Genomic DNA, 16,740 nt, shown 5'->3' on the forward strand with positions numbered 1-16,740 from the left:
CTGCTAATGGTAGCCACCAGAGTGTATGCAGCTTCCGGTTTTGGTAACGCGTCACTCTCACTCCTTATTTGTTAACGTGTTGGTGTGTATATAACTTTCCCTCGATTCCATTGGCTCTAGCGGTTATAAAGAGATTTCATTCATCAAAATCGAGCAAGGGGGGCCAGAGATAGGTCAAATCCACCCAAATGACCCCAGAAGTGGGGTCTTTTGGCTAAATCTCTCTAAAAATGTCAAATTTCACTTGTTTTGCATCAATCTTGATACAGGGTACTTATTATATGTTGTACTTTGGATTCCTAAAGCTTTTAGTCTACTAACCCATCATCCAAGGGTAGTTTTCACTATCTGTAAAAAAGAATTTTTGGACGGACACTATAATTTACAGTTTTTTACTATGTAAAATCTGAAATGTCTTTAAAATAAAAAACATCTATATTGATTCTGACTTTTCTACATCCAACTCACAGGTTTATCATTACTTTGAGAATAAAGATTATTAATTTAACCCTTTTAGAAGGGAAGATATGGTCATTTGTTCTGGGAATGTCATTTTCGAGCCTGAGACCTGAAAAACAGGCTCAGGGCTTAAGAGGTTTAAAGAATGTGTTCAGTCTCACCTCCATCATAGTTGCCCTGTTTGTCTTTCTCAATCAGATATATCACCAAAATTGTCTCCAGAAGGTTGATCATTATCAAAACAAAAATCCCAATGCAGTACACCGCTGAAGAGAAAAGGCATCATCATTAAAGTGGACGAAAGATAAGCCATTGTTGTTCCTGCTTGAATTAAATGAAAGTCCAATAAAATAATGACTGAGCTGCTTTACCTATAAGCGGTATCCTGTCTGAAGAGGAAGGCAGAATGTCGTTGAGAATAAGCTGCATCACAGTGACAGCGAGCAGCACAGTGACCTTGAAGCTGACCTTCTCGCCCCCACTGTCTGACATCAGGAAGGAGGCCAAGTCCAGACAGAAGAAGAACATGATGGGCACTAAGAAGTTGAAGATGTAGAGGGCAGAACACCTCTTCATCTTGATCTGTGATCAAAGATGGAAAAACAGTGAATCTGTTCACTAACGCTGCAATGATCAAAAACATTATTGATTATGGGTTTAAGTTATTTTGCATGCAATATGAAAGATATTGCTCCACTGAAATATGAAGTTTCCTGTTTATATCATTTATTTATATTTTATATTTTATCACAGTGGTTAAGGATGATTAAGTGGCCACCATCAAAAATGTGTGATTACAATGTATCCAATGAACAACAATGTCAATGGGTTTGCTCTTTTTTATTCTGCTGTTTAGAATGCAAGCTAAATAAAACCAGCAAGTGGAGCTGCAGACATTTCCATGCAAATGTTTGCAGAAATAAATAAAAGTAAAATGTACAACACACTTACAGTATAACTTATAACGCTTTGGTTTTGATGAAAATGTCGGACAGATCGGCTCTGGACTGTAATGCCGATGAACAGCCACTCAGACTCCGTACTCATCATTTGGCGAGTCCATTCCGTTATCACTGTATTGTTTTCTAAGGCTTCAAACTTCAACTCCTCCTCTAAGGTGAAAGTGAAGATACAAGTTTGAGATGTCTTATCAGGTCAACACAGGATAAATGCATGTGCTGGTGTGTGCTCATGTGACAATTAGACTTTAAAGAGATAATTACCACAAACGTGCAATCAAACACACAACTTACATATTTGAGATAAATGTCTAGAAACTTCTGAAAGCTCACCTGGGTAAACGATAGACTTGAGAGACAAGTTGCAGCTCTGAACATCAAAAGGAAATTTGTAAATTTGCATCTTGCACGTGCTGACCACCATAAAGTCCCTCACATGTTCAACGAAACCGTTCGAGTTAATGGTGACAAAGGGAGTGGGAACAGCTTTGTCCTTCTCGATCCTGTATGACAACAAACATACATTTGTACAAATTATAGCAAACACTTTATGCTTCAAACTGATTTTCACATTGTGTAATATTTTAATAGAATGAAACATTTATCTAAATTATTATACTATTGTTTAAGTCTGTATTTTCCTAAGATGTTCCCTCATTACTTTAAATATAGAAATACTATCCACACAGTATAACAATATCACACATCTCTATATCTTAAATATGATTAACCCGGCTCAAGTCAGTTAAGGGGTATCTGCTTCATTGTTCATTGCATTCTAACCACAGCTGTTTTCCACACAATACATAGGTGTACAAATATAATTGTACAATATGTTTAAACCTTGTTGCATCATCTTTTTACATCCATATGATTTATTGTACATGTCCTTCTTAATAATAACAGGCTCCATCACCATTTACTGTTGTGAGTGTGTGGATTTGTGAGTAAGCACAAAAAATTCCAACTTACATCTCTTTAATCATTAGATCTGGCTTCCACAACAAATCAGCAGAAACTCTGATCGTCCTAAGGCCACCAAAGTTGTGTGGTTTCCAATAAATATCCGGATCTTCCCATTTCTACACAGGAAAACAAGGAAGAAGGGAAGAAAACAAAGATAAATAAAGACCTTTAAGATGCAATCTACAGCAACTGATTTCAACCTACAGTAGAATAAACAGTATAGGAAAATCACAAATTGGTTCTCAAAACAAACTCACCATATAAATCCCAACGAAAGAAACGAAAGTCTGGTCATTCTCTCTCTGTAACCGAAGGAATGGTGTGAACATTTTGACCACACTAAGGTAGCTGACCTTACAGGCCAAACTGTCATAAAACATTGCACTTTGAAGTTAACATGCTGACTACCTTCAGTACGTGGAAAAGAAGTAAAAGCTCCTTTGTAAACCCACTTTGTGATTTTGCTGCATTAACGGGATCACACTAAGCAAAGCCCCAACGATGTTTCTTCTAAAATTCAAGGTAACATTGGGGGAGAAATTGATTAAAGGTATTATTTTTGTTGACACTTTGTCGCACTCTTCTGACTTGTATATGCTTCCTTCAATAGTGCTAGTATATGGCTGTTTCCTAGAGGCACTATGTGCCAGTGCTGATCTGGTACAAATCGTACTATGACGCTCTCCCTGCAGTGATCCGCAACAGCCCGTCTCTTGACGCCTTTAAAAGGGCGCTATATAAATGTAAGTTATTATTATTATTATGTTAGGAAGAATTGCATGCTACTGTATATTGAAATGTATGCTGAGCTGTTTTTTGAGAGAGTCTTTTGTTCTTATTAAACTAATTTATCCTATATTTTGATTTGACTTTACTGATTGCTTTTTTGGCTTTCATGTGTATTACCGTGTGTTTGTACGGTTCAACTGTTTTATCTTGGTTTTTGTTGTTTTTGGCTGCTTTCCACAGCAAAAAATAATGATTATCCTCAAAACAAAACAAAATCTGAGTCCCACCTGTTTAGCAAGGCCCCTCATTTATTAGGGCCTGAGCACAAAGTGTGCGAAGACCTATTGTCTTGCACGGTCAGACTCCTGCTTATGTGGCCGACTTAATTCACCCTTATACATCAGCCCGCCCACTCAGGTCTCACAGGCAAAATGTACTGTCTGTCCCACGTACCCACCTTAAGACCCGCGGTGATCGAGCGTTCGCAGCAGTGTCAACTAAATTATGGAATGCTCTGCCTGCTCATCTACGGTCTGCGGAGTCTGTTGTCTCTTTTAAAACTATTTTAAAGACATTCCTGTTTGGTCAGGCGTTTGGGTAACCAGTGTGCTTGATCTTATTCCATTTAATACTATGTTTTTATATTGTTTGTTTTAAATTTCATTTGTAAGTTTTGTTTTATTGTGTTTTTATTGTGTCTTAAGCATGCTCTGGTGCTTTTATGACTTCTTAACATGTGGGTTCATTGATCATTGTACGCCTCCTATGTGGATGTCTTATTGTTTTGTCAAGCACTTTGTGACTTTGTCTGTGAAAAGCGCTTTATAAATAAACTTTACTTACTTACTCACTATTGTAATGCATAGAATTATTATTATGATTTTCCTCGTTCTGCACATTAGACCTGTTTTTGAGGGCTTTACGACGCCATTCATGTAGCGACATTTGGCAACGCCAGCAGGACGGGTGAAAAAATTTACATTCTGGAGTCGATGGGTTCAAAATGTCCAACATGCTCGCTAGCGCCACCTGTGAAAGTTCAGTTTTCGAAAAATGTACATAGTCGCAGCGTAAGTCTGATGGACCTGACATTTTGCACACTTATCCGGGTGGAGCTGCTCTATATATTATCCTCTCGTATCCCTAAGCTCCGCCTACTTTGATCTTTTCTTTAAAGGGGACCTATCATGCAAAATGCACTTTTGTACGTCTTTTATACATGAATATGTGTCCCCGGTGTGTCAGGGAACTCACCAAGTGTCAGAAAACACAACCCTCTCTTTTTTCCTCCATACCCAAATCTCTAAAAACGGGGCTGCAACGGATTTGATACAGATTTGAATTTTTCTGACGTCAGAAAAGGGGCGCTCCGCCTATAGAGTGGCGAAGTCCCTCCCCTTCCGGTGGACCTCCATGGGACCTTATTTCGGAAAAATGATGTATTGAAGTCAATGGAGAGAGAAAGATTATCTTTCGATCCCGTTTGAATTGTGCCACGAATTACACATATGATGTTTGTCAATTTAAAAGATAATTTTGCAAGTCAAAAAAAAAAAAATGTGTCGTAAAACTGTGAAGTAACACATTTGTTTGTGTGAAACGCTCAAAGAACTACATCTGATCTCTGGTCAACAACACACGTCACCAAGATGGCCGTCACTACTGTCTTGTCAACACAAGAGACTACCCTCACTATCACCACAATGAAACACGTCCTGAAGAATGTCATGCAAAGCTGCCTGCTTTCCTTTCTTTGATTCTCTCTGAACTGCCTGGTCGTTTTAATGTTTAATGTCAACCATTTGTGCAGATAGCATGAAGTAGAGAAGATCGCTAGCGTTAGCGTTAGCATTTCTCCCCCGGGCTTAAATTGTGTATTATAGAATGATCACACCGGTGACAGTACTATTCAAAGGGTTCACGAAATATGACTACTACTCTTACTGTTTAACATTTTGGGTTACTTAATGTTACTTCATGTTAAGGCTAATAAAAATGACAAGGCTGTAATGCTAACTAACGTGCTAGCTACTAGCTAGGTAGCTAACTTGATCCACACACTCCTCTTTCATCAGACGGGAAGCGAAAGAACGAGCAAGACCCATTGCTGGTATAATAACAACCTGGTACTAAGCACACAGGCACAAAGTTATCTTATCTTAGCCAGCGCCATATAGATAGATTCTATCTATATGGCGCTGATCGTATATATACGGTATTATACGTGTATCGTAGTGTCTCAATTGTGACATCACTTACGCGACTCTGGGATTTGTAGTCTTTCTAGTTTCGTATTTTTCAAAGTCTTATATTTCAACAGTTTTAAGACAAACTGTGACTTTTTTGACATGGAAATGATTTTTTAAGATTGACCAACATCATATGTGTAATTCATGGCACAATTCAAACGGGATCGAAAGATAAGTTTTCTCTCCCCATTGACTTCAATGCATAATTTTTCCGAAATAAGGTCCCATACCCCGGAAGTAAGTGGGAGGGACTTCGCCACTCTATATGGGCAACTCTCTCCACCTATCAGGGGAATGAGAGACCGCTCGAAAGCGCTGGAGACGCTGTAGTACATATGCCAGGCCTGTAAGTGGCGCTGTAGTCTGCCACAAAAGCAGCGAAGAAGACTTCCCGCGCATGGTTGCCATGGTTGCCATGGTTGCCCTTCTGTTTATTCTCCGCTGTGGACGCTCTGGCTCTTTTTCTCCCTCCCCGAGGCAAGCGTTTGCTCCTGCTGTATATCTCTCCGGTTTGCCACCAGCAGATGAAAAACACCCACCTCTCCGCCTCTTCCAAGGGACGAGGGGACCGTGCGGCAGAGTTTCAGTTAGATTTTTTTCCACCGGTCAACATGTCCGTTAAAGTTTAAATCTTCCGGACAAAATTTGAAAAGTGCCGGTCAGAGGTCTTCTTTGTTATTTATTGAGCTTTAAAACAAATTAATAATGACTCTATATAATAATATAAGAATAATACACGGAGGACGGAGATCTCTTTTTCTCCCCCTCTTCTGAGAGCCTAGCAGCTGATCTTTGAGCATGCTCCCCTCTCCTGCAGGGGGGCGTGGTCAGCTGCAGCTCATTTGCATTAAAGCTACGTCACAGAATCAGCCCTTGCATAAACAGGGCTGGAAAAGAGCAAATAGAGCGAAATGAGGCATGGCTAAAATGCATGATCTGTTTGGTATTTTGAAAAAAGAACTTCACAGATGTGATGTTCCATATGTTCCATTGAAGAGAAAGTTATGCTTATTGTTTGCTGTATAATATATGTAAGTCACTGATTCTCATCATACTTGTAATGTTGTATTTCTCTGCATTAGACCACACATACATATAGTCCAGGGCTGACCACTTTGGAGTTCAGCTTGGAGTGAGATGACAATATTAGTTTTTGGTACACTGATTAATTTTCATGCTATTAATTGTGTACTGCACCTCTTTCTATTGGTCTTTACTCTTTTCAGTGAAAATATTATATTTTCTACTGTTGATATGTGTTTATTAACTGTTAATGCTTATCTTTACAGTTGAATGTATTTTAATTACACTTAGACTTATACCTGTTTACATCCTACTATCTCACCACTATAGCCTGTTGTGAACAAAGTTTAATTTCATTTACACCCGGTCTCTGTGGCCTGAAATCGACTCAGAAGGATACATCAGTGATTTCCTTCGAGGCGGCGCACCCACATCCGTTTCCGGGTCGCTGCCGGAGGACCGAGGAGTCCAGGACGTGAACATTTGAGAAATTACAAATGGCTCATTTCGGAGGACTCGCGCGTGTCTGCTTGACGCCGGGACGACCGGCGACCCTCCCACAACTGCGTGCACGTCTGTGACCGCAGTTTTAATTATTATGATTATTATTATTATCAGTTAGGAAGAATTGCATGCTATATTGAAATGTATGCTGAGATGTTTTTTGAGAGTCTTTTGTTCTTATTAAACTAACTTATCCTATATTTTGATTTGACTTTACTGATTGCTTTTTTGGCTTTCATGTGTATTACCGTGTGTTTGTACGGTTCAACTGTCTTATCTTGGTTTTTGTTGTTTTTGGCTGCTTTCCACAGCAAAAAATAAGGATTATCCTCAAAAGAAAAAAAAAAATCAAAGTTGCACTTACCACATCTAGAATTGACAGAATTGACAGTCTGACATAGACCCATGTTTCTTCTTTGTAGTTTTTGGCAGGTCGGACCGTTGTGCACAGCTCCTTGCTTTTGTGCAGGTTCAGGCATTCTAAAACATCTCGATAGGTGAACCTAGATTCTATTGGGAGGACATCAAAACAATATCTCTATCAGAGAGTCAATTTAGCCTATTTACCACACCCTATTTATGTTTAGTCAACATACCTGATGCCCACATTGAGCTCATCAGAAGACCACTCCTCATCACACACAGAGCTTCAGCATCTTCCTCATCTCATCATCACCAGGGTTTAGACTCCACAGGTGGGTCAGTACTCTACTTACGGCTTCCCCAGCCCCTTAAAATATCTGGGATCCCGATGTTGTCTTATCCACATTAATCATCCTTCTTGTTGGCTAAAACATGTGCCACTTAGAAATAAGTCTTGTCTTATTGACATATCTGTTGTAATATCCAGTGGTTGTGGTCTATTACAACACAACCACTGGATATTACAACAGTGGGTGGAACCCATCATTCCACCCAATGGGTTCCACCCATCGGCAGGAATGATGGGTGTCGGCAGGACAGCATGGATGTGTGTCATCAGTCCACTAATAACTTTGAAATGTGAGCATTATTTTTTAACATTTAAATTGGGCTCTCCATTTGAGGTCCATCTGCTCCACATTGTCAAAATGCTTCAACGTCAGACCTCATGCATTCAACAAACCAAGTTTAGTTTCTTTATATAATTGTTCTGTTTGCTATTCACACCAGTAACGGGCCGTCTCCACGGCAGCGTTAAAAAATCTTGAAACGCTTCTGCCCATTCACTTTGAATGGGGTGACGTCACTTTTTTTCGCTTTCGCCGAAATGCATTGTGGGCAGGCGAGCGGAGATTCTCAGGATTTTCAAGATCCAAAGTTGAACAATGTTCAACTTTTGAAGCTGAGGAGGAAGCGTCAGCCAATCAAATCCCGTGTACGCAAATCTGACAGTTCAAGCTCTAGCCAATCAAACGGCGTGTATGCTGGGAGAGACATACCGCAGATCATTTCCTCATATTCCAAAAAATGGAGGAGAAATTAGCGGTAGCGAATCAATCACCCGGTGCTTTATGACCAGACCTACCGGGATATAAACCGGAGGAGCCAGGCATGGAGGGAGGTGGCAGAGACAGTGGTATGTTTTCGCCTGTTTTGGGGAGTTTATATCCAGTTTACTTCGGGCTTTTTGGCTTCGTATGTCGCGGGCGGGAGATTCATGTGATTGGTTGATCGCAAAAAAATCCCCAAGCTTCAGATACGCCCACCTCCAAGATTTTTTTAACGCTGCCGTGGAGACGGCCCGTTACAATCAGTTTTATTACCTTGTGACAAAAACTGCGTTAAACTTATCCAGTGCTGACAACAGACAAGTGTATTCATTTTTAAAGAGTTCTATTCATAAAGTAGAAATAGAATAACACATAAGTACTGTGTACTTACTGTCAGGGTCACCATCACATGGTCCTCTCTCCATGGAGGGAGGGCCAGGAGGCGGAGGCCCTCGTTGTTCCAAGTTATTGATTGTTTCTCCACCTGACAGGAAAAAGTATACAGCTCTTAAAGTGATTAAACTGAAGCAGGTTAAAGTGTTGTGCATCTGTTAGCAAAAGCTAAGAACACAATTATAAAATATTTTCATTCTCATCGTTTAACCTAAAATGTGAGATTTCAAACATATAAATAAATCTAATTCACACACACAATTTATCACAGATATATAAAATCTATGAAGCTCTGGTAGCTCTGTGGTATTCCAGGAACTTCCATCTAACAGAAAAGAGTATACAGCTCTTCATTCAATAGTATTTCAATGCACACACACAAACCGCTTTCCCACAAAACATTTTTAATTGCATCTGCAGACGTTTTTTGTTTTAAATGATTTTGAGATAACCATCTCCTAAATGTTTTACCCATCAAAGAAGGTGAATGGGATTGTGGAGCTCACTTCACTGTAAAATAATGGTTACGTCAGACATCATGCATTCTCAACACACCAAGTTTAGTTTCTTTATAATATTGTTCTGTTTGCTGTTCACACCATTAACATATCTATCAGTTTAATTCCACAAATGACTGCTTTGAATTATACAATGCAGTAAACAGACAAGTGTCTTACTTTTCAAGACTTCTATACGTATAATAAAAATAGAACGACACATAATTACTGTAATTTGTTGTGATTTTTCCTTTACACACCGTTGTTATTGTCGTCCTTTGAGTTATTGTTGGTACTTCCACCTGACAGATAAAAGTATACAGCTTACAAAGTGATTCAATTGAAGCAGGTTAAAGTGTTGTGTAACTGTCAGGAACTTCCACCTGACAGAAAAGATAATAGAGCTCTCCATTTAATGTTATGTTCATGCACACAAATGGTCATTTTTAACAAAAGCAACGTCTCTTCCCAGGGACATACCTGCTACTCTGAATATTCCACATACTACGCTGGAAAATTATGAAAGAATTGGAAACGTGTGTTTTTTGTAAATAAATGTTGCTTGTAGTATCATCCTTTGTTTCCTTTTTGTTATGCTGTATCACCAACACACTTTCATTCCCCTCAATTATATAGCAGTGGCAACAGAAACGTCCCACCTGCATGCAACATATAGAATTGTTCCAGCTTACCTGTGAGGAGGAGCAGAAAGAGGAATCCTGCAAACATCCTGACTGGGAGAGGTCAGCAACGTAAATGAGCATCCCTGTCCTCTCTGTGTTTTCTGGAAAGGTTTCTGTAGAGATAATATCTCTACAGAAAGAGGGACGGGCAATTGATTGACCAAATTGTCTTTTTTTTTACTGATTAGTCTAATGATAGAAACTCGCTAATGCAGCAAGGCTTCCAGGAACTGCCAACCATTTCAACACTCAGCCCTCTGTGGTTTCATTCTTGCTTCGGCTGTTGCGGCTGTTTGTTTTCCAAAGTAAAGTAGTTCATTGTCAGAGCTGCTTTTGGATGCAGGAAACTACAATTTACATTTCAAATAAACAACACATAACCTCCGATGTGACTGATTACTGTGTCAAGCTTTTCCATCACTTCCAGGCACAGTAATGTCTTTATTCTTTGTAGACTTTACATTCAATGCTTTTGATTCAGTTGCGAGTTGGACTTGAATAGTTTGACAATACTATTTGTTTATTATGGCCATCACAATATATCTGAATGTATATATTGATTAAATGATGGATGATCCAATCTTATTGATACAAAGTGAATACATCCTTTCATATAATCTAAAGAGGTGTAATGTTTAATACCAAACCACATGATCCAAAGACAAAGGGAGCGGCATTACATATCACCAACTGGTTCCATATTTAAACTAATTTGTTATAAAAAATGGCTGAAACCTGTCAAAAAGACACTGCAACACATTTCAAGTGACGCCATCCCCTTTACATTAGAAATCTTTATGTTTGTCCCACTAACCCTGTGCTTTATGGTTTGTTTTCCTATTGATTGTTTGTTTATTGGACCATAGCAAAGTGGCAGAACTGAGAAAAACGCAACTAACAGATCCCAGGAATTAAGTAGGCAGCAGGGTTTCCGTTAGCCGGCAATTACCGGTTTTTAGCTGGTAAAATTGATTAAAAACCGGTAAATTCAAAACCTGCCGGTCAAAATGTCCGCTAATAATTAGGGATGCTCCGATCGATTGGCCGCCGGTCATTATCGGCCGATATTCACTCTTAATAGTTTGATCGGTGCTCTCTATAAGGGCCGATCAGGAGAGCTGGATCTGATCGATATGGACATAAACGCGAGTGAAGTATAACCGGACACGAGAGAGAGATCAGATCAGCTGCGGAGTCTGACGGAGACACGCAGCTCTGATCACCTGAAGCCCCGCCCACTGTTTAGCGAGCTGCATGAGAAACTGACGGGCTATCAGGAGAGAGGAAAAGAGAGGATCCGTTTCTCCCGTGTTATTTTCCAAAGTTAATGTAAACTTTTGAATAATGTACTTCATCTACTACAAGTAGTTTGTTGTTTGTGGAATCATTTATTGAAAAATGAATCTGAACTTTTCGATCTGTTACGATTATAAACTGAAGCAATATAAAAATGAGCCCCATTAACTGAGTTTTAAACATCAGCATATCCGGTAATAGTCCGGTAATTACCTGCTAACGGAAACTCTGCTACACAATTCTTATTATTTAGTGGGAATGCTGATACAGCATTCCAGCTATCTGTTCTTCGATGCACAACATTCTTTATTATTCCGCCGGGTTATTTTGCACCTCTTCTTCTTCTTCCGTTCAATGCTAACGGGGTGTTATCATATGCCGTTTCCATGGAAACGCATCCCTCGCCATAAAAGACGATGTCGCTATAACTCCTATGAAAATGTTCAAAAAGTGCTCAAACTTCACATGTGTGTTAACAGTCCAGCCGTGAAGACATCTACGGGACAGTTTTGAGATTTCTTCAATTGCCGTTGCCATGGCAATTTGTTTAGTTTTTCCCTTAATAAAGAACAAAAATAACCTATAAAAATACTGTTAAAGAACCGGATCCAAACTTTTAAGTCCTGCCTAAAGACCCACCTCTTTTCCATCGCTTTCGAGTGAGTTTGAGTTATGTTTTATTGAATTTTATGCTTTTATTGTCTGTCCATAGCCTTTATGTACCTTGTATTAATTCTTATGTGTGCCTTTTAGCTTTTCTTATGTGTGCCTTTTATCTATTATTGTAATATTATCTTTTAGTATAATGTTATGTTTGCTGTGAAGCACTTTGGTAAACCCTCTGTTTTTAATATGTGCTATAAAAATAAAGTGGATTGGATTGGATCGATAAGCAGTATTTGTAATTGTTTCAATTAGGCCTCATTATTTCACATTGGCACAGGATCATCTGCCAATACAAGCACTTTTGTTCATGTTCATCTTTTTGTCTTGTTATTATTAGGAGAGAAAATGTAATGTTTGTACAACTATATACAAATAATTATACCAATCTCGGTGGGAACCGGGTTAGGGGAGGCTCGAAAATATTTCCAATTACACAAGGGGGGCCTGACTGAAAAAGGTTGGGAACCACTGGTTTAATCAACTGTGATAAAAAGATTATTACCAAAACCATGAACAACAGACTAGCATACATCTTACCTAATATCATCCATCATAATCAAACTGGATTTATACAAAATAGAGATTTAAAAACCAATACTAGAACATGCTTACCTTTAATACAGTATATGCTAAGACAAATAATAAAGATTTAACACTAATGGCAGTGGATGCAGAAAAGGCCTTCGACCGAGTTGAATGGTCATATCTGTATAAAGTGCTTGAGGTTTATGGCTTTCCCAAAATGTGTATTAATATGGTTAAAACCAGTGCCCCGAATGATTTTTTCTGTAGCCCCGGACAATTCTCCCTCAATAATATAATACATTAACCGTGCTTTACCTGAACCTCATCATGACACTAGAGAGGACGGCAGGATTGTACTTTTCCATGTTCAGTGAATCCAACAGAGGCAAGACACCAGAGAGAGAGAGAGAGCACCGGTGCCAGCAGGGACCGTGTTGTTAGCATCTGGTTAGCTAGCTGCACTAACGGACATAAGGAGCTGTTTCCACAACAAGCTGGAGGAGAGTCCTCTCCTGACAGACTGGGCTGGAGCCACACAGGAACGGAACCGGTCGTATCCGCTACAGTTCTCTATCATATAGACCAGTGGTCACCAACCTTTTTAAGCCCAAGATCACCGACCTCGGCCTAGGTGAAAGGCGAGATCTACCTATTGCAGAATTGAGTGAAAAAGACGGCCCAGACAGTGCTTCCAATTTGAGGCCTTTTATATAGGCTGCATCTGAATTACTGTTACAATGAAGGCTCGATAATCAGCTCACGGCATATAGGCAGGGGTGAACTATATCTAAACACTCAGAGAGTCCTTTAGCTCACCGGAGTCTCTCAGTCTGAGAGGAGAGGACTCTCCTCCAGCTTGTTGTGGAACAAACAGCCCCTTATGTCCGTTAGTGCAGCTAGCTAACCAGATGCTAACAACACGGTCCATGCTGGCACCGGTCCCTCCCTCCCCCTCCCCCTCTCCCTCTATCACACTAAATGCGCTATTGCCACACACACACAGAGCCGAGCTTGAATGACACAAGCACACGTTTATTTCCATGCAACTCTCTGATTGGTCTGGTGTCATGCCTCTGTTGCATTCACTGAACACGGGAAATTGCAGTCCTGCCGTCCTCTCTTGTGTCATGATGAGGTTCACGTAAAGCACGGTTAATGTATTATATTATTGAGGTGTCTAAAATATACGTCAATCAAGTGGCACCTGCAAACGGGGTGGTGGATGATAGGTTTACATCTAAAAACTTATTTTTCAAACATTATTATTTTAATTTTATTTTAATTTTAATTTTTTTAACGGTCCGCGATCTACCCGCACCACACTCGCGATCGACTGGTTGGCGACCACTGATATAGACGGTTCGGCCACACGAGGCCGACAGGGAAACGCAGATAACGATAACGGGTCCCAAGGTGGGTAGATCGGCGGATGCAACGCTCTGGGGGGCCAAACGGCTACGTGATTACACCCCCCAATACGATCATTTCCCGATAACGAAAATACTGACGGGCTGTCAGGAGAGGGGGAGGAAAAGAGAGGCTCCGTGTATTATTCTTATATTATTATATAGAGTCCACCCACAATCATGGTCACACACTTGACCTCATCATCACCGGAAACATATCTACATCAGACCTAAACATCTCTGATCTTGGAGTATCTGACCATAAGGCTATTTCCCTAACGCTGACAATCCCATCTTCCAACCAGCCACCCCCGACTGAGAGAGTCATGAAGTACCGAAACCTCCATAATCTGGACACTCCACTTTTTCTCAATAACACCAAACCTTTCCACTGATATCCGTTTGTTTTCCCCCGACGACATGATTGAGCTCTAGAATGATACCATGACCACCACGCTCAACATCCTGGCCCCGGAAAAAAGGAGGAAAGCCACTTTCCAACGGTCCTCCCCCTGGTTCACGGACGACCTACGCCGCATGAAAACCTGCGGTCGACAGCTGGAGAGACTATGGAGGAAGCAGGCTCTCGCCGTCCACCTACATTAAAGTGCCTATGCTACTGCTCTAAAAACCGCCCGCTCTTCCTACTACTCGTCAATAATAGACAATGGCAAAAGCAATCCCAGAACCTTATTCTCCACCATCAACCGCCTTCTCAACCCCACCAACACAGGCCCCCCAGCTGCCTCTCCAAAACTTTGCAATAACTTCTCTGCTTTCTTTAAGACCAGGATCGCAGATATCAGAGCAACCATTACAGCATCTACAGTATCTCGGACCCCACCCACCTGCCCTCCCTTCATCAACGGCATCACCCTTTGCAGCTTCAACGAGGTGACGTCATCTGCACTGCTAGCCATCATAGGCAAATCGAAGCCTACCAGCTGCTCCCTCAACCCCACACCCGCCATACTGCTAAAAACCTGTTTGCCAACCCTGGTTAAATTCCTCACAACACTCATCAACAAGTCACTACAGACTGGTGAGGTGCCTGTCCATTTCAAAACAGCAGTTGTCACCCCACTTTAAAAAAACGACCGAGAACTCCTCTCCAACTACAGACCTATCTCCAACCTCCCGTTCCTTGCCAAAGTCCTTGAGAAGGTTGTGGCCGCACAGCTCCAGTCTCATCTGTCTGAAAATAAAATGTATGAGACCTTCCAATCAGGTTTCCGCCCTGCACACAGCACAGAAACAGCACTGATAAAAGTAGCGAACGATCTGCTGATGGCAGCCGACTCTGGCTCACCCAGCATCCTGGTCCTACTTGACCTGAGTGCAGCCTTCAACACAATGGACCATACCATCCTCCTCCACCGCCTCGAGACCTACACCAGGGACAGACGGACACAGCTCTGAAGTGGTTCTCCTCCTACCTCACCAACCGGAAGTACCACATGTCTCTGGGGGGTTCCAGACAAGAAAGTAGCATATGCCTGAGGGTGTAGATAACTTGTGATTTTCAGACACTGCTAGAGTGTTTTGCAGTCTGGTTGATTTCTGTGTTGTTCACTTATTACTTTGTTTAAGATTGTGTTTTTTTTGCATTCAAATTTCTTCTTAAAAGGTTCGGTTGAACTTAGCTCACTTATGTGACTAATGTTTTCAAAGATGGCCAAAGCCAAAACTGAGATTTCAACTGCCAAAATGCCGAGCTTGAGGCTAGAGTTATCTGCGTGCGTGGTGGGGAGTGGCTCGATATATATTTTCTATTGAATTGGAACCCTTTAAGAGGCATTAAAGGGGACCTAACATGCAAAATGCACTTATTGATGTCTTTTATACATAAATATGTGTCCCCGGTGTGTCAGGGAACTCAGGCAGCGTCAGAAAATAAAACCCTCTCTCTTTTCCTCCGTACCCAAATGTCTAAAAACGGGGCTACAACGGAGCTGATCCAGATTTGCCATCCAATATGACGTAAATTACATCATATCGGATGGTGGACCCACGGCACTATCAGAAACGTCACTATCAGAATCAATGCCCGACAAAGACGATGTCGCTATAACTCCTATGAAAATGTTCAAAAAGTGCTCAAACTTCACATGTGTGCTAACAGTCCAGCCGTGAAGACATCTACGGGACAGTTTTGAGATTTCTTCAATTGCCGTTGCCATGGCAACACAATGCTCACCATGAAACACAGTTTTCTCATAACTTCAGTGAAAATGCTCCAAACGGCCCAAAACTTCACAGGTTTGGTAACGATGCAGCCATCAACGCATCTAAGCGTATTATGGGATGTCATCAAATGCCGTTGGCATGGCGACAGATTATTTGCCATCAAGTTAGTTCAAAAGTTTGCAGTTCAAATATTCCGCTGCTTTTCCAAGCCTTTTTACTTTCTTTTCTTCTCTCATCACACATTCAAGCCCCCAGTGTATCATTTAAATCTAAATTCTTCACTTTCTTCTTACACATTACATTTCAGCATAGCAGTTTACCGTCAGCTTTTCAGCATAAAGCATTCTCAATAGCAATTTCTTCAGGAATTGCATTCTCTAGTTATTATTGAAACATGACCGGTAAGTTTCAAATTTGTCCGGTAAAATAAATTCTGTCCGGACATTTGACCGGCAAGAAAAAATCCTAGCGGAAACCCTGGTAGGCAGATGTAGCAAATATGATTCTGCAAGCTAACTGCTAACGGAGGTTTTGCCTGTCCCCTGTAGCTGCCGGTATTGAAGTATTCGATGTTCTCGCGCCCAGGAGAGGAGCTTAGAATGAAGAGACTAATGGAGTCTCAGAAAAGGTTCAAATTGGTTGAGTTTAATTAAATGGCACGATGATACAACAAGCAGAGGGTAAGGGGAAAAGACAAAGCCGGTGTTGTCTCTCGTGGGGCTGCAG

General features: G+C 40.8%; 1 protein-coding gene across 1 annotated transcript; it reads right to left on the reverse strand.

Annotated features, from left to right (window-relative positions):
- Nucleotides 1-597: 597 nt before the first annotated feature.
- LOC117497783 (5-hydroxytryptamine receptor 3A-like) lies at nucleotides 598-10,015 on the reverse strand. Its single transcript, XM_034149799.1, has 7 exons — nucleotides 9,944-10,015; nucleotides 8,753-8,845; nucleotides 2,391-2,500; nucleotides 1,752-1,921; nucleotides 1,411-1,571; nucleotides 831-1,041; nucleotides 598-725 (listed from the first exon to the last, which is right to left on the reverse strand). Exons 1-7 carry the CDS (start codon nucleotides 10,013-10,015, stop codon nucleotides 598-600), a joined length of 945 nt encoding a protein of 314 aa, XP_034005690.1.
- Between the last annotated feature and the right edge of the window lie 6,725 nt (nucleotides 10,016-16,740).

The sequence above is a fragment of the Trematomus bernacchii genome, unplaced genomic scaffold, assembly GCF_902827165.1.
Source record: "Trematomus bernacchii unplaced genomic scaffold, fTreBer1.1, whole genome shotgun sequence".
NCBI lineage: Eukaryota > Metazoa > Chordata > Actinopteri > Perciformes > Nototheniidae > Trematomus > Trematomus bernacchii.